General features: G+C 39.0%; 1 protein-coding gene across 2 annotated transcripts in view; it reads left to right on the top strand.

Moving 5' to 3' along the window:
* Positions 1–391: 391 nt before the first annotated feature.
* LOC100467733 (pro-epidermal growth factor) overlaps positions 392–19445 on the top strand; it is an 80653-nt gene continuing 61599 nt past the window's right edge. The window contains exon 1 of one of the 2 annotated variants that reach the window (XM_034671379.1): positions 392–1052. In XM_034671379.1, coding sequence (XP_034527270.1) covers positions 926–1052 — 127 coding nt within the window. In that variant the 5' untranslated portion in view covers positions 392–925. The remainder of the gene's footprint in view (positions 1053–19445) is intronic. The other variant, XM_034671378.1, reaches the window with a different exon arrangement.

The raw sequence follows: 19445 nt of genomic DNA, 5'->3' as shown, positions 1-19445 counted from the left end.
TAATCTTTCAAATTCCGCTACAAAATATACAGGAGAAAGAAAAAAAGATAAAGTGGCAGGAATGTGTACTGGTGTTGACATTTTGTTCTGCTATTGCTCACGTGAATGATCAGTTACTCCAAGTCTGAATTATCACACTGGGGTTCACCATGGACTCGTACGGTGTGGTTTGACTTTGTTTCTACCTTTCCAGGTATTAAGACACGGCCACTCTCTAGCAGGTACGTCCTAGACAGCAGGAGCAGCTCCACCGCCCCCGAATTGCTCTCTCCCTGGTTCTGCCTGGAATATTTATGGTGAGTGGCCAGTTATCTCCTCCCTGGCAGCCATCCCCGCTTTCCTGCAGCCAGCAATTGCCCACACTCCCATTTGCAAACAGAGGCTCACTCAAGTGTCACTAAAGGAGAGAGGAGGTGGAGTCAAAAGGGCTTTAAAAAGGAAAGGGAGTCATTCTACATTTCAAAAAGAGAAACTGTGTTTGGGGAGGAATCCTATCTCTGTATTTCTTCTTTCAGCCTCGTCAAGGGTCGTGTCGGAACTTGCCATCCCTTTCCCTTTCTGCTCTCTCTAGCTGTGGCCTACCCCGCTCTCTGCCTGTCACAGCGATGTCAGCGGCAGGCCTCTAGAAGTCAGTGCCCGTGAAACTGCGAAATTTGTCATATGGGTGGCAGGTATTTCTTACTGACTTCCCAAGGACGTCGATAAAGAAATCGTTCCCGAGGGTCCCTTCCAGGCTACAGGCCACTGTCTTGAGGTGCAGGAGAAGGAGCTGGAGGACTGCAGCAGAAGAGCAGAGTGAAAGATGCCCCAGGGCCGCAGGCCAACCCAGGGGGACACGCTTGGGGTCAGACGTCCCCACTCTGCGCGGGCTATGCTCAAGCAAAGTCAAGTTATTTTCTGTTGAAAGTTCAAGCCCATCGAGATTATGCTCCTCTTCCTCATCACTCTGTTGCCGGTAGTTTTTCAGTGTCGTTTTGCTGGTCTCTCAGTTGTGCAACGCTGGAACTGTCCTGCAGGCTCTTGTTCAGGAAAGGGGAATTCTACTTGTGTGGGTAAGTAATCTCATTAGAAGGAGCTCACGTCCTCCCAGAAACTGCCTTCATAGACCTGTTCATTCCGTTGTGTGGACTTGGGCGTTTTTTTCTGATTTGTCTTTGGGTCTGTTTGCATAATTTTTGTTTTCTAATGCATGTCTTTTTCCTTCCTGGTTGTTAGAGGTGATCTGCTACCAACTATAAAAATTCTCGGCTCTCAAACTGTACCCGTGTGTGTGAGTGAATATGTCTCATTTATAAGTAACAAAGCAAACCTTTGTCTTTATTCCGACATGAGGAGTAACTACTCAACTGGTCAGCTTTATATTGGAAGCTGGGGAAACAGATGAATTTTTTTGGGAAACTGTTTCTATATAAGCCATAAAGAAAAAAAACCTTCTTTCTGATAACTTTGTATAAGAACTCAGAAGTAGCTAAAACACCAGTGGAAATTGGGAAGGGACTAGGGAACAAACGTGATTCTATCATTTTGAAAGCTAAGTTTCAAATTAAACCTCCTCTCCTCTCTCCCCTCTTCTGCTGTTTCTGGAGCTCTGGGGGCAACTTCAGTTTTTGAGTAATAGGTGCATTGAAACTTTGAACACTGCTAAGAAATGACAATATGCCACACCCTGTCCCATACTAAACAGGTTTTTCATCAAGGAGAAATGGGACTTTTACCAAATGCAAATAATCATCCTGCTTAAGGACTTTGCCTGAAAAACATCTCTCACTCTCCCCCCTCCTGCCTCCCCTTGCCCCTTCCCTTTTTCTCTTCTCTCCCCCCCCCCCATCTTCCTCTTTGTCTCTCTCTCTCCCTCTCTTACTGTTGATTTGGTTTATTTATTCCTTGGGTGGGTCTCCAACCTGCTGCTCAAACTAGACAGCTATTTCCATTCATTAGAGGGCATAAACTGCCTGACAGCATACCTTTTCTGTTGTCCTGACCTTTTGAAAAGGGGTATGGCTCCCAAAAAGAGGTAGAGTGAGGGAAACACAGTAAAGTTCTCAGAAGAGAAACCTTTGGGAGACAACATAAAATAATGGGAATAAAGAGAACAATTCTGAGTCAAACTGCTGACTTTGGGCTCCTGCCCTGGCTCTCCCATGAAGGAAGTTACAAATGAGGAAATCAGGTGCTCTTGGTCAGAATCTCAGGACTCTGTCTCCAGGCAGTGCTCATTGTAACAAAGTGAGCAGAACCCTGGGGTACTGGAAGGAAGGACCAAATTCTGGGGATCTCTACATCTCTGGCACCTAGAGCATTTCCGCTTTCATAACATGTACTCTATAAATTCTTCCTGAATGAATGAAAAGTCTCTCTCTGACCTGCTAATCACATAGTCCTAGAGAATAACTACGGACAGGGGGTGACAGAAGGCAAAATGACTCCACGAACCTGTTACTCAGCTGTTGGAGCAGAAGAAAAGCTTTTGGACAGCTATGTCAAGGGGACTGGAGCCTCTCTGGGGAGGGAGAATTTTCTGAGAGTGGTTGGCAAGTGACTAGAGACAGGCTCGGCCCTCTGCATGTGAGATGTGAGGGGAGATGGTAGGAGTCAGTCAAGAAGCAGAACCAGAGAGAGCAAAAAATAAATAAATAAAATAAAATGAAAAGTAAAAAAATTACAGAAATAAACTGTTACCATTAGCTCTAGAGTCTCAGGGAGCAAACCAACCGATTCCTGCTTGCAAAGGAGCCTCCACTTATGCTCCTCGCTGCCCCTATCGGTGACTCAGAGGAGCCTTCACTAAGGCTGGTTGCACCAAATAATACCTGGAGCCCAGGACTGAGACAGCGAGTCACGCGGGACTGTGTCACAGAGTGGAAGGTTTTAGAAGCCAACACACCTCATTTCAAAGCCATACTGAGTAATACTGGAATGTTGCTGGGAAATAATAATACCCCCGTTTCAGGACTGTTGTGGGGATGACATGAGATAACACATAAAATGCACCTAGCATAGAGGCTTGCAGATGGTGCTCAATAAATGTCCCCTTGGCTCCACCACATCTTGGCTAAAACCCCTTGATCACATGATACCAGGAGATGCCTTATTTGAGCAGTACAGTGCCATGGCACAGACCCCACAGAGTATAGAATGTCTGTATGCCACTTTGTGACTCTGCCTCTGCTCCCTCGTTCCTTGCGAGTCATGGGTTTAAACCCCCTGCTTTACACTCCACATCTCATGTGAGCTGATAACTGCCTGGGTCACACCCTGTGCCCCCTGCATTTCAGAGGATAGTATTTCTCCTCTCTAAATAGATAGAGTGCTATCATCTGTTTTTCTCCCGATTAAATTCTACTTGCCTTTTTACTTGCCCTTGGCATTGAGCCACATCACCTCTGGCCAGCAGGAAGAATGCTTCGTGGTTTGACAAGATTCAGGTTACTTTATGACAGGTTGTCATTCGCGTGACTGCTAGCCAGATAAACCATTTGATAACCCAGAACTGGGTTTTCTTCTCATTCCACCCCCCACCACCCTTCCTGCCTTTTTTTTTTTTAATTGAATGAGTATTTTATTAGTCTCTATTTGAGCTAGAGTAGGTGAGGAGAGCAATACGGAAAACTGCTAGCAAGTGACTTCTGAACTTTCAAGCCTATTTGCCCCGGAGGAGAAAAATCAGTTGAAAAAAGGCACTTTTCCTGTTTGCCCTGTGTACTTGTATTATTTATTTGAACTTTCTTAGTAAATATACAGTGGGGAAGTAGTGTAAGCCAACCCTGAGCCAGCTGGCTGCAGGAGGGGTCCTGGGGCGATAGGTTAGCTAACTGGGGAGATCACTCAGCAGTAAACAGTGAAATCCCTATTTCAGCACTGGCTAAGGCTTGGTCAGCTTCCCAGTCATGTGCAAAGTGGAGTAATTCCAGGATCAGAATCTTGTTTGTTTTTTCAGCCAAGGTTATGCAAAAGTTTTTTTTTTTTTTAATGTAACTGCAAAGAAATTATAGAAATGATCTGTAATGCATACCATGTGAATGAAACCACCCCTCGGCTACTCAGTGGTTTGTGGTCTTTGAGGGGTAATTGAGCTTAGTGGTAAAAAACTTAAGTTTTGGAGACAGACCTGGGTTCAAATCCCGTTCTGCTGCTTGTGAATCATGTCTCATTTTCCTTAGTGCAAAACAGAGATAATTATTCCCTCAGGATTGTTGTTGTCAGGATTATGTTAATGTATTTGTTTTCAATGCTGTCCACACATTTGTTTTCAATGCTGGCCACACATTACAATCACCAATGTCTAGGTTATCACTCTGGTCCATCTGGGTCAGAGTCTCTTCTTGGGGTGAAATCCAGGCATCGTTTTCTTTGTTATTCTCCCTTGGCAATTCTAATAGGCATAATGGGCAGCCTCGGTTCAGGACCACTAAATTAATACATATGAAGTGCATAAAAGAGAGCCTGGAGTATAATTAGCACTCAGTAAGTCTTAGCTGCTACTTCTATTTTTATCGTTGTTAAATCATTTTTATTGGTGGTAATAGTAGTAGTATTTTCTAAATGTGGCTTGGTTTCTTCTACAATAATTAAATTTTTTTTTTTGCACACAGAAAAATACCATATTGAAAAACTTGATGATAGTTTTACCACATTAAAAAATGTAGTCAAAATCATTTCAACATTTATAACTTGTATTTTTGTAATCAGAAGAAATGTTTATTAAAAATACAAAAACATATCAGACTGACTTGAGGCAGTGTCTATGCGGAGCTGCAATTCTTATGTTTGTCTTTCTGTGATATCAACTGATAAAAAATTGCGCTAAGCACAAATTAAATCTACTTGTTAGATTTCTTACCAGTAATAATTTTATTTTAATAACAATAACAAAAACAAGCCACTTGAAAATGATTATTTAAATTTCTTGCATATTTTTTCTTATATTTGGAACCAGTTCCTCTAAGATTTTTAAAACTGTTGAGGGCATATAAAGAAATAATAAAATAATTATTTAAATGAACTTACATTTTGAATAAGTTGGGGTTGTCCAAATGCTTGACATTCAATTTAAAAGTTGGAAAGTGGGAATTCTTTGCTTTTGTTCAGAAGAGAACAGCTAATTGTTTTCCATTAAAAATAAATGGACTAATAATTTGGCTCACATAAATTGAGAAGCTTGCTTTACCATCTACAAACCTGCCTTCGTAAAAATCCATTTGAGATAATTTCTTGTTTTAGTATGAATGGTTGTTTTCTTTTCTTTTTTTTTTAAGCATCAGTAATCTCCAAACTCCATCCCATCCAGCAAACAATTAAAATGCGGGCACATGCTCTCAGGATGTGTTTCTTTGTCAGTTCCTTACATGTTATCAATACCTCAATGATGAACTTTACACAACATATAATATTTCTAATATTTCCTTTCCACACAGAATCTTTTTACAGTCTCTAAGTAGTATACATCCTACTTGGGAGAGACTGTTCTAGAGAAGTAATAAAATGATGGAACAAATGCTTTAGCTTCTCTCTGTTCACTTAAGTATGAAGAGAGAAACAAAAGGACTGCTAATTTCTTTTTTTTCAAGTAAGGGTACTTATTCATAGTGAATGATTTTTCTCAGACCGTATAAGAGAAGTAAAAATGCGGCAGGGCTGTGCTGAGATTCTTTCATAAGGACCAGAAGACCATACCACATCCCTGAGGATGAGCTGGAGTTTCCGATATTCCAAAGGTCTGTGGCCTGCTGGGGTCACTGTATCTTCAGATTTTTAAATAAAAATGTCCTGTGCTTCTATCCTCATTTATATGGAAACCCCGTGTTTCCCTTCTTTATTCTGGAGGGTTCCTGGGCATGGGGAGAGTGATGTGATATGGAAGGCTCTATATCCCTTGAGTCCTTCCACTGAATTATTGATCTACTCTGTGCCTCCCTTCCCTCCCATGCTGTCCCTCTCTCACACTGCATCACCTCACACCGGACACCACCCTGTTTCATTTCTCATATATGAACCATGAGGGTACAGACTTTAACTGAGGGCTTTGGACAAAAACTTTTGGCCGCATCAGGCACTTAAAACAAAATATTTCTCATTCTTCTTAAAAAGTAAGTGATTGTTCTCTGTGGCAAAGACTTGCCAGCCATCTCTCTTTCTTGGTATTAGCCTTCTACGGTGGTAGCTGGCCCCCTTCCTCCCTCGGTTGTGTTATCTGTACCTAGCCCTCTTTCCTTAACCTATTAAGGAAATCTGTCAATCTATTTCAAATGACCTACGCAGGACATTTTATTTATTTATTTATTTTATATTTCCAGTATAGTTAACATAGAGTATTAGATCAGTTTTAGGTCTGCGATATAGTGATGCACCAATTCTGTACGTTACTCAGTGCTCATCATGATAAGCATACTCTTAATCCCTGTCACCTATTTCACCCACTCCCCAACTGCCTCCCTTCTGGTAAACATCAGTTTGTTCTCTATAGTTAAGAGTCTGTTTTTTTTTTCCTCTCTATTTTTCTTTGTTCATTTGTTTTGAATTCATATAATATTTGTCTTTCTCTGACTGACTTATTTCACTTAGGATTATACTGTCTAGATCCATCCCTGTTGTTGCAAAAGGCAAGATTTCATTCTTTTATATGGCTGAGTAATAGTCTGTAGTATATATGTGTATGTACATATATACATATACACACCCCTTCTTTATCCATTCATCTGTCAATGAACACTTGGGTTGCTTCCATAATTCAACTATTGTAAATAATGCTGCAATAAACATAGTGGTTCATATATACTGTTTTCCAGAGTGGCTGCACCAGTTTGCATTCCCACCAATGGGTCACGAGGGTTCCTTTTTCTCCACATCCTCGCCAACACTTGTTTCTTGTGTTCCTAGTTTTAGCCATTCTGACAGGTGTAAGGTGATACCTCCTTGTGGTTTTGATTTGCATGTCCCTGATAATGAGTGATGTTGCACATCTTTTCATGTATCTGTTGGTCATCTGGGTGTCTTCTTTGGATAAATGCCTGTCCATGTCTTCTGCCCATTTTTATTTGGATTGTTTGTGGGTTTTTTTAGTGTTGAGTTATGTAAGTTCTTTATATATTTTGGATACTAACCCCTTATTGGATATGTCATTTGCAAATATCTTTACCCATTCAATAGGCTGTCTTTTGTTTTGTTGATTGTTACTTTCACTATGCAGAAGCTTTTTCTTTTGATGTAGTCCCAGTAATTTATCTTTGCTTTTGTTTCCCTTGCCCCAGGAAACATATGTAAAAAAAAAAAAAAAGTTTCTGTCTGATGTCAGAGAAATTACTGCCTATGCTCTTTTCTAGGGTTTTTATGGTTTCAGGTCTCACATGTAGGTCTTTGATCCATTTAGAGTTTATTTTTGTTGATAGTATAGGAAAGTGGTCCAGTTTCATTAGTTTACATGTAGCTGTCCATTTTTCAAAGCTCCATTTGTTGAAGAGACTGTTTTTTCCCCCATTGCATGTTCTTGTCTCTTTTGTTGAAGACTGTTGGTCATAGAATCATGGGTTAATTTCTGGCTCTCTATTCTGTTCTATTGATTCATATGTCTGCTTTTGTGCCAGTACCACACTGTTTTCATTACTAGAGTTTTGTAGTATATCTTGAAATCTGGGATTGTGATACCTCCAGTTTTGTTGTTCTTTTTCAAGATTCCTTTGGCTATTTGGGGTCTTTTGTGGTTCCATATACATATTAAGATTACTTGTTCTAGTTCTGTGAAAAGGGCTGTTGGTATTTTGATAGGGATTGCATTAAATCTGTAGATTGCTGTGGGCTTTAACAATATTTGTTCTTCCTATCCATGAGCACGGGCTATCTTTCCATTTATTTGTGTCATCTTCAATTTCTTTCATCAGTGTTTTATAAATTTTCACAGGACAGGTCTTTTACCTCATTCATGAAATTTATTCCTAGGTATTTTATTCTTTCTGGTATAATTATACATGGGATTGTATTCTTAATTTCCCTTTCTGCTACTTCATTATTAGTGTATAGAAATGCAATGGATTTGTGTATATTGATTTTATATCTTGTGACCATTCAATTCACATATCAGTTCCAGGACTTTTTCGGTGGAGTCTTGAAGGTTTCCTGTGTAGAGTATCATGTCATCCACAAGTAGTGAAAGTTTTACTACCTCCTCACCAATTTGGATGCCTTTTATTTCTTTTTCTTGTCTGATTGCTTTGGCTAGGACTTCCATTTCTATGTTGATAAAGTGGCAAGAGCAGACATCCATGTCTTATTCCTGTTTGTAGCAGAAAAGTCCTCAGTTTTTCACCATTGAGTATGATGTTAGCTGTGGGATTTTCATATATGGCCTTTATTATGTTGAGGTATAGTTCCTCTAAACCTACTTTGTTGAGGACTTTTATCATGACTGGTGTTGTACTTTGTCAAAGTTTTTCCGGCATCTACTGAAATGATCATATGGTTTTTATCCTTTCTTTTCTTCATATGATATATCATGTTGATTGATTTGCAAATATCAAACCACCCTTGCAGCCCAGGAATAAATCTCACTTGATTTTGGTGAATGATTTTTTTAATGTATTGTTAGATTAAGTTTGCTAATATTTTGTTGAGCATTTTTGCATCTATGTTCATCAGAGATAGTGGCCTATAGTTCTCTCTCTCTCTCTCTCTTTTTTTTTTTTTGTAGTGTCTTTATCAGTTTTTGGTTATAGGTTAGGGTAATGCTGGCCTCATAGATTGAATTTGGAAGCTTTCCTTCCTCTTCTATTTTTTGGAATAAAGAAGAATAGGTATTAACTTTTTAAATGTTTGGTAGAATTCACCTGTGAAGTCATCTGGTTCTGGACTTTTGTTTGTTGGGAGTTTTTTGATTGCTGCTTTAGTTTTGTTGCTGGTAATCAGTCCATTCAAATTTTCCATTTCTTCCTGATTCAGTTTTGGGGGTTATATGTTTCTAGTAATTTATCGATTTCTTCTAGGTTGTCCAATTTTTTGGCATATAATTTTTCATAATATTCTCTTATAACTCCTGTATTTCTGTGGTGTTGGTTGTTATTTCTCCTCTTTCATTTCTGATTTTGTTTGAGTCCTCTCCCTCCCTGTCTCTCTCTCTCTCTGTCTCTTTATGAGTCTGGCTAGAGGCTTATCAATTTTGTTGATCTTTTCGAAGAACTAGCTCCTAATTTCATTGATCTGTTTTATTGTTTTTTTTAGGTCTGTTTTGTTTATTTTTGCTCTAATCTTTACTATTTCCTTCTTTCTGGTTTTAGGTTTTATTTGTTCTTTTTCTAGCTCCTTTAGATGTAAGGTTAGGTTGTTTATTTGAAATTTTTCTTGCTTCTTGAGGTAGGCCTGTATTGCTATACTCTTCCCTCTTGGACCAGCTTTTGCTGCGTTCCAAAGATTTTTAAAAAAAATCTTTATTTTTATTTATTTATTTATTTATTTATTTATTTTTTAAAAGATTTTATTTATTCATTCAACAGAGATAGAGACAGCCAGCGAGAGAGGGAACACAAGCAGGGGGAGTGGGAGAGGAAGAAGCAGGCTCATAGCAGAGGAGCCTGATGCGGGGCTCGATCCCACAATGCCGGGATCATGTCCTGAGCCGAAGGCAGACGCCCAACCGCTGTGCCACCCAGGAGCCCCTATTTATTTATTTATTTAAAAAATTTTTATTTTGAAAGAGAGAGAGCACATGTGCACACTCATGAGCAGGGGGAGGGGCAGAGGGAGAGTGAGAGGGAGAGAATCATAAGCAGACTTCCTGCTGAGTACAGAGCTGGATGTGGGGCTCGGTCTCACAGTCCTGAGATCATGACCTGAACCTAAATCAAGAGTCAGACACGTAACTGACTGAGCCATCCAGGTCCTCCTGCAGCCTAAAGATTTTGGACCGTTGTTTTTTTTTATTTGTTCTGTGTATTTCTTGATTGCTTCCTTTTGATGTAGGCAGGCTGGATCCAAGAACCCAGAGAGGGTCCCACAGGATCAGCCAAGAGGGTCCTTAGGTGTATGCAAGACAGAAATCAAACACGAGCTAGGAGGGAGTCACAATAGAGTTTATTGAAGATATAGAGAGAGTGCAGGTACAGACAGAAGCTGGGAGACTCAGAAAGGAAAACAAGAGAGAGTTGGATCTTTGCTTGGGGTCTGGGGTTTTTACTGAGGATTATGGTCTGCTGTACGTGTCCTCTCAGGCATCCAGGAACTGGTCAGATCAAGGACAAGGGCCCAGGTGTCCTCCATAAGTCACTCAAAGCCAGGGGTTCTCAGCATCTAGATGTCTAGCCTCCGTGGTCTGGAATATGCACAGGATGGCCTCACCCAGTCATTCTTGCCCAATCCTTCCTTAGATGTTATCTATTGCGCGGGAAGACTCTAAAGAAATCATTAACTCCTTGTCCCTTACAAGGAAGACATACATTATTTGTAGTATGAGGTATGTATAAAGTGGGAATACAGGTCCTAGCAAGAATAGAAGCAGGAAAAGGAGTGAAAAGCAGATTTTTATGGAGCCCTTTAGTTTTCCTATCTCACTTTGATGCTGAAATTTAGTTAATGTATGGAACTTCAGTTGTTTTAGCCAAATACTAGGCAGAAACTTTTGCTCTTATCACCTCTTGACCTTCCTTCTAAGCCTGGAGTTTGAATTGGTGTGTACGTCTGTTTTCACTTTATGACCTTGATTTTCTGATTCTCCCAAGCCTGGCTAACCATGCTAATGTCTCTCAGTGTCTGGGTTTCCCAGGTATGTCCCAGGATGCTTAATATGCTGGAATTTGTGTGATTGTGAAGGCATTTGAGAGCCAGCAGACACCTGTGACAGTGACTCATGGTATACATTTATTTGCTAGCCCCCTCCCAGTGACGGGATAGGAAAGGCCTCTCAGAGAAAAGCACTACCTTCTTCCCTCCATTCAGAACAGCCTATCAGGGGGGCACCTGGATGGCTCAGTCGTTAAGCATCTGCCATCGGCTCAGGGCATGATCCCAGCGTTATGGGATCGAGCCCCCACATCAGGCTCCTCCGCTAGGAGCCTGCTTCTTCCTCTCCCACTCCCCCTTATTGTGTTCCCTCTCTCGCTGGCTGTCTCTCTCTGTCAAATAAATAAATAAAATCTTTGAAAAAAAATAAAGAACAGCCTATCAGGGTGCTGTAGATCAGCTTTGTGTGTGTAAGTGGATTTCATTCATGAAGTGGTTCTTTTTGTGGGTAGATGGTTGCCAGGATACAGATAGTCTGAACAACATCATGGCAGCTGCCTTGTTTTCAGCACATGGTATGGTGGTTGCGAAATATTTCATTCATTTTGATACTTTTCTGGTTAAAATTTCAAAAGCTTGAAGAAGGATCTTTCTTCTTCCATAGATTCCATCCTTGTATAAACAGATCAGTGATAGAGGATAAATCAAACTCGATACTATATAGTTGCTGTTACCAATACTCTGTATTATGGGCCCTTCCCTTATGAGGTTTAAAAACAGGCACAGAGGCAGAAGCTACCAGGAATCTTCTGGTGTTTTTCTCCCTCCCTCTGAAGCATACAGCTATTCTGTTTAATGTAGAATTTTCACCGATGAATTTAACCTCTCCTTGGTCTGCAGGGAGACTGCAAAGGCTATTGGCATTAACGTTAATTTACCCAGTATGTGGAAATGTGCATTTTTTAGATCCAAGCAACATTGTTCAGAATTTTAAAAGCTCTAAGTGGATCCAAAAGTTTATTGTATTTTGGAAAACAAATTTGAATAAATCAACTGAAATGTTTATATGTCTTGGTTATCCTAGTGCACCATGGCAACAGTTTCATCTAAGAAGAAAAAAAGGTATATAAGAAAAATTTTCATCTAATATTTCAACGCATTTAAAAAGTACCCAACAATGCCCAAGAAAGTATTATAGGTGACTGTCTTTCTTACTTTCCTTCTTTCTTTCTTTCTTTTTTTTTTGATATTTTATTTACTTGAGAGAGAGAGTGAGAGGGAGAGAGAGAGCACATGCACGCACAAGCAGGGGGAGGGGCAGAGGAAGAGGGAGAAGCAGACTCCCTGTTGAGCACAGAGTCCCATTCGGGACTCGGCCCCAGGACCCTGGGATCATGACCTGAGCCAAAGGCAGGTGCTTAACCGACTGAGCCACCCAGGTGCCCCTACTGTCTGTCAATATTGATATGTTATCTTCTGGAACAGAAGGCTAAAAAGAAGCACACTGTGCATGGATATCCCTCTTTAACATGAACTACGTCGATGCGTATGAAATGACCAGGTTTTCTTACTTCCGACAGAGAGTGAGTTGTGGTGGGTGCATTACCCAAGTGGGTTGATATTGTCACCAGAAAAAGTGGGGCAGTTGCGGACAGGTGGTTCTCCTGTCACCTTGCCTGTTGTCTTACTTTGCACGTAAGTACTCCCCCACCCTCTGTCCACATGCTGGGCCTGGCAGGTTGTGTTAGGTCTCAGTTTTTTTTTTTTTTCTTTAAAGATTTCATTTATTTATTTGACAGAGATAGAGACAGCTAGCGAGAGAGGGAACACAAGCAGGGGGAGTGGGAGAGGAAGAAGCAGGCTCATAGCAGAGGAGCCTGATGTGGGGCTCGATCCCATAACGCTGGGATCACGCCCTGAGCCGAAGGCAGACGCTTAACTGCTGTGCCACCCAGGCGCCCCCTCAGTTTTGAAATGGATACGGTTCAGTTATGGAGTTGATGTGAGCTGCCAGTACTTATGTCATAGGATTTTATGAAGACTCAATTAATTAATTCATGTAAGGTGCTTAGAATCTTGCCTGATTTAGTGAGTTTCCACTAGATATTAGCTGTTACTTTGTACCAAAGACCATAAGCTGAGACATTAGGAACACCTTCGCTTTGTGAAATTTTTCTAATACCATTTCTTCAAATTTTTAATGATGCTTAGAGAAATCTGAAGTTAGGGTCTTGGAATGAGCCAAGTCATCACAATCATCTTACCCACTATTCTGTGTGATTTGTTATTATCCTTGATGATTAAATATGGCACAAAATTCCCAATTAATTTTTTTCTAGGTAATATTCTATTTGTCATATTTGCCTTCAACATTCCAAAGAAATTATATGAGGTATTTCTTTCCCCTCTATTTATATAGCTATGCATGAAGCTGGGGCCCAGGACTAAGTGTTGGTCAGGGTGGAATTAATAAGAACAACGAAATTGGATTCAGGAAACATCTAGAGACCAATACTTCTTAATTTTTTTTGTTTTGTTTTGTTTTTGTCTGTTTGTTTAGGGATGCTCAGAACATGGTATCTATAGGCAAATATTTATTTGTTTAGCCTTGCAATTTGAGAAACATTATTTTAAAGGCAGTAAAAGAAGATAACTGTGTTAGCTGTAAATGAGACCCACACCACATTTTGTACCTCTCATAATTTTTCTACAGATGTAATCAGTTGATTAATTTTCTAGACTTCCTTCAGAAGGTTGGGCATGTGTCACGGCAGGGGTGGACGTTGTTTGTTCTGGGTTCTTATTTTGTTTCCTTTTATAGAGCTCATAGTGACACATTATTAATTTGGTATTTGCAGTTTAGAGAAGCAGAAAGAAGAAAACATTTCACAGAAAATAAGAGTTAAGGTGAATAGCATCTAATTATGAATTTACCACAAGCTTAGGCTTCTTTACAAAATGCCCCAAACAAGGAAACTATTGAATTCTGTAAGACCAGCTGGATAGGAATTGAATTGCTAATGTTAGATCAGAAAGACCTGGAAGATCATCTAGCCCAACTGCCTCCTGTTACTGATGAGAAGTTGAGATCCAGAGAGGTGAAGTAACTAACTCATCAGGACCCTATACTCTGAACTCAGGACCCTGGACTCATAAAATCTACCATGTACATGCCACCTCCTGTGACTGATGGTTGAAAGCCCACCAATGTCATGATTAGTTCTTCCTACCAAAAAGTATTAATAATATGAAGTCAGTTTAGGTTAAGTCTCTTAACATACCTAGTTGTTTAGGTTTAAAGCACCTAGAAAGTAGGACTAAGATTTCCTTTTATATAAATTATACCAATAAATTAATTCAAATCAATTCAACAAATATTTATTCAACATTAATTATGTGTTTGGACTGACAGTGGTGATATCACTGATCCAAATGCCCAGGGTCCCCTGAGGGAGCCGTGGGGTTCCCAGCTCAGAGGCAGGTGTGGAGCCAGCTGCAGTTTGCCTGATGACTTAGGGACCATATTAGTTGGATTTACCAAAACTAACTTTGACAAAATCCAACAAGTGGCTTAAAAACCTTCCTGCAAAGGAACTAAAGGTCGCAGACAATGCTACTAATTCTTCAAGCTCAAGAGAATAACGAGGGAAGGACAGAAGGACACTTCTCTTATTCCTAAGCTCTTTCTTGGTTGCATAAGAGACAAAAACAATGTAAGTCTCTTTAGACTTGTCAAAAAATAAGAAAAAAAAAGAGAGAAATTAACAAGACAGCCTGAAAACTGGATTTATGTTTATTAATATTAGCGATGAACCACACAACAAATGTAAAATTTGCCTTGAAATGTTAGCTAATGGTAACATGAAGCCTTCAGGACAAGCAAGGAATGTGCAGTGACTTTTTCTGATTTTTACAGTTGTGTTCAAAGTTAGGATATTAAAGACTACATTTACTAAGTTTAATAATAAAAAGTTAGAAGGCTCTCAAGATTTCTGACATTACAGCAAAAATAGACAAGCCTTTTACTATAGTGAAATACATATTCCTTCTGCTTCCTGCTGTGGTAGAATGTAGCTAAAATAATACATGGAAAACCGCATAACAACAGATTAAAATGTGTTCTTTTGTCAGAGAACACTGTTGAAAACTTCACAGAAAGCATTACTGAAATTTTGAAGAAAAAGAATTTTAAAAATTACACAGTTGAGTGAAAGTAAAGGTGCTTCTAATATATCTTGGCTTATGGTATTTTCCAGAAAGTAAGAGTCAGAACTTAACTGGCTACTCACTATATGTGAGGAAAAATTCTAAGCATTTGACATGAAATAATTTATTTCGTCTTCATAATAATTCTATGAGGTAAGTACTGTTATCGTCTCCATTTAAAGATGATGAAACCTATGCACAGAAAGGTTAGTTAATGAGCTAAAGGTCACACAGCTAATACGTAATGGAGCCAGGAAACAATCAACAGGAGTTTTCTGTCTCCAGTGCTAGTGATCTTCGCCACTCTTTGTCTCTGTTTCAACAATGAAATGCACAAAGAACTAACATTTCTGTTTCAACAAGGAAATGCACAAAGAACGAATACTTTTTCATTGATGAAGGAAAAAGGCATCAGAGAAGAAATTTTCTCCGTAGTCAATGCCTTCTGTATATATTGACAAATGTATTATGGAAAAAAAAGTAGTGTAAGTATACGCAGTGGCAATAGAGCCATTGCATTTACTGGCACATCAGCAAAAAAGATTCTTAGGTAAGATCATAACGGGACCCTATACTGCAGTCCTTGACAGTCTCTCAGGGAAGCAGTGTTGTCAAGAAATTGAAGTGCAATTGCACAAAGTGCTATGGGGCATCACTGATGTCTTTACCCCTCTAAAACAAGACTAAACTGGGTTCTTTGTAGTACTTTGTATTGGATGGGGAGTAACCATGAAACTATCCTTCCCGCAGGCTTGCCGTAGAATGTCCTGAAGCAAAGCACTTAAGAGAGCAAGTGTTACATAGTTTTCTTTTTAAAAAGGGATACGTGTTCCAATGTTTTTTTTTTTTTAACCTTTCTGTGATGACAAACTGATGTACTAGTAATGCTACTCAAAAAGTAACTAAAACAATAGAAACTTATTCCTTCAAATTGAAGGTGATGTTCTAACAAGGAGGAAGTGACTGCTGTTTGTAAGAAACTTGTGTATGAAGAGAGCAGTTTGAAAACAGGTGTTTGGAAAAATCTCCATTGTTACGTGATTCGGTTGTTGAGCAACCTAATGTCAATATGCCACCTATTAAAAATTCTTATGTCTGCACTCTTAAAAAAATCTTATAAACAGAATTTTTTGAACTTCAAAAAACTTCTAAATAATTTTTGTCCCTTTTAATTGCTAAAAATATAAAATATGACACTTTCTGGTTAGTTTGCATTTACTAGTTGACATCTAGGAAGATAGAGATTTGCCAGTCTAATTCAATAAAGTTTGTGAATGATTGATGTATTTTGTACATACAGCCAGTGATGCATTTCTTTCATTTTATATAGATATAATTGTGAAATATGGTTTTTTTTTTGTCTCTGACAGCTATCAGAGTATCAAAACATTCAACTTTAAGCCAAATTTTTTAATTCTCATGTTACATTCAATCTCTTTAGTAAATGCCAGCTAACCAGAAGGTATTGCATAATCTCAATTTTTCACATGCAGAGGGACTTTTGGGGCTGTGGGATATCCCTAGCTGGAAATGTTCAGCAGAGAGTAGGAATATAGTAGAAAAACACAGAAGACAGATGAAAATAGTGATTTCCGAGTCTTATCACATGTGTGTTTGTGTGTACGTGTGAACATCTGGAAAAACTTTTCTAATGCTTTAATGTTGGTGAATGCATTTTAGTCTGGTAGCGGCAGTTTTTAAATAAAATTGAGCATGATTTATGATGATGAGTTGAGAGATATTTAAACATGTTTATTTGAGATGAGGGATTGCCTACAACACAGGAATCTTATAACAGGATTCACTGTTCTGTAAAGCTGCATTTATATGCATTTTTAAAAAGTTATACTGAGCTGTGGTATTAACCAGGAGATAGATACATAAATTAACGGAACAGACTAGAAAGTCCAGAAATGGACTTGAGCTAATATGGTCATTTGATCTTTGACAAAGGTGCAAAAACAATTCAATGGAGACAGGATAGTTTTTTCAACAAATGATGTTGGATCAATTAGGTATCTCTGAGCAAAATAATGAACCTCAACCTAAACTGCATACCTTAGACAAAGATTAACTCAAAATGGATCATAGACCTAAATTTAAGATGTAAAACCATTAAATTTTTAGAAAAAAAGCAAAGGAGAAATTTTTGTCTTGGGATTAACAGTTCTCAGAAATGACACCAAAAGCATGATAAATAAAAGAGAAAAAAAGTTGATAAATTGTACCTCACCAAAATGAAAACTTTTGCTCTGCCAAAGACAATGTCAAGAGGATGAAAAGACGTGCTGTCTGCTGGAAGAAAACATTTGCAGATCATGTATCTGACAAAGCATTCATATCCAAAGTATATTTTTTAAAAAATGGGGCGCCTGGGTGGCTCAGTCGTTAAGCATCTGCCTTCGGCTCAGGGCGTGATCCCGGCGTTCTGGGATCGAGCCCCACATCACTCCTCCACTGGGAGCCTGCTTCTTCCTCTCCCACTCCCCCTGCTTGTGTTCCCTCTCACTGGCTGTCTCTCTCTCTGTTAAATAAATAAATAAAATCTTTAAAAAATTTTAAAAAATTAAAAAAAATCTTTCAAATGCAACAATAAGAAAATAAATAACATAGTTAAAAATGGGCAAAGGATTTAAGCAGATACTTCACCAAAGAGAATATAGAGATGCTAACTAAGTTCATGTAAAGATGTTCCACATTATTAATTATTAATAGACTGAATGTGGCCTATGTTTTGTTTTAATTTCTGGAACTTGTGAATGTTACCTTAAATGGCAAAAGGGACTCTGAAAATGTGATCCTGAGATGGGGTGGATATCCTGGACTATTTAGGTGGATCCTAAATGTAATCACCAGGGTCCTTATAAGAGGGAGGCAAGAACATGAAAGGAGGAAGAAGGCAGTGGAAGTGGAGAGAGATTTGAGGAGTCCGCACTGTTGGCTTTAAACACGGTGAAGGAATGCATTAGATATAGGGAATGCATATATATGGGATGCAGTATATTCCAAAATTAGAGATGCAGTTTTCCAGGTGATGTAATTGTAGGAATCCATTTAAAGGGACCCACTTTTTGAACTCTTTTTATTATTATTATTTAAGTTTCAGGTGTATAGCTTTACAATCTGACATCTGCATACAATGCAAAGTGATCACCACCACAAGTCTAAGTACCATCCGTCACACACGGTTGACCCCCTCCCCCTCTAGTAACCACTAGTCTGTTCTCTGTGTTTATAAGTTTATTTTATTCCTCCCTCCCTTCCTCCCTCTTTCCTTCCTTCCTTCCTTCCTTCCTTCCTTCCTTCCTTCCTTCCTTCCTTCCTTCCTTCTTTCTCCCTCTTTCCCTCTACCCTTCTTCCCTTCTCCCTCCCTCCTTCCTTCCTTCCTTCCTTCCTTCCTTCCTTCCTTCCTTCCTTCCTTCCTTTTAGATTCCACATAGGAGAAAATTCATATGGTGTTTGCCTTTCTCTGTCTGACTTTTTTGCTTAGCATACTACCTCTAGGACCATCTATGCTGTCACAAATGGCAAGATTTTACTTTTCGTGGCTGAGCAATATTCCATTCTGTGTATCTATGTACCATATCTTTATTCATTTATATATTGATGGACACTCCATTTGTTTTCTTACAGTGGCTATTGTAAATAATGCTACAGTGAACATAGGGGTGCATATATCTTTTGAACTAGTGTTTTTGTATTCTTTAAATAAATATCCAGAAATGGAATAGCTAGTTCATATGGTAGTTCTATTCTTAATTTTCTGAGGAATCTGCATTCTGGTTTTTGTAGTGACTGCACCAATTTACTTTTCTTCACACCCTCACCAACACTTGTTATACTTGTTATTCCTTGTCTTTTTGATAATAGCTATTCTGACAGATGTGAGGTGTTATCACACAGTTTTGATTTGCATTTCCCTAGTACAATTAGTGATGTTGAGCATATTTTCCTGTGTCTGTTGGCCATCTTTGGGTCTCCTTTGGAGAAATCTCAACTCAGATTCTCTCCCCACTTTTAAATAGGGTTGGTTTTTGTTTTGTTTTGTTTTTTTTGTGGTTGAGTTGTAGGTGTTCTCTATATATTTTGCATATTTACATCTTATCAGATACATGGTTTGCAAACATCTTCTCCCATTCTGTAGGCTGCCTTATCAGTTGGTGATGGTTTCCTGTGCCATGCAGCAGCTTTTATTTGATGTAGTCCCATTTGGTTATTTTTGCTTTTGTTATTCTTGTCTTTGGAGTCAGATCCACAATGACAGCACTTAGACCAATGTTCAGGAGCTTACCTCTTATGTTTTCTTCTAGGAATTTTATGATTTCAGGTCTTCCATCCAAGTCTTTAATCTATTTTGAATTAATTTTTGTGTATGGTATAAATAGTAGTATAGTTTCATTCTTTTGCATGTGGCTGTACCAGTTTTCCCAACACCATTTATTAAAGAGACTGTCCTTTCTCCACTGTATGTTCTTGGCTCCTTGGTTAAAAGGATCCACTTTCTAATCGGTTCCTGGAAGGTGAATGCAGAGAAACTG

The sequence above is a fragment of the Ailuropoda melanoleuca genome, chromosome 11 (genome assembly GCF_002007445.2).
Source record: "Ailuropoda melanoleuca isolate Jingjing chromosome 11, ASM200744v2, whole genome shotgun sequence".
Taxonomy (NCBI): domain Eukaryota; kingdom Metazoa; phylum Chordata; class Mammalia; order Carnivora; family Ursidae; genus Ailuropoda; species Ailuropoda melanoleuca.
This window is presented reverse-complemented; position numbering and strand designations above follow the sequence as displayed.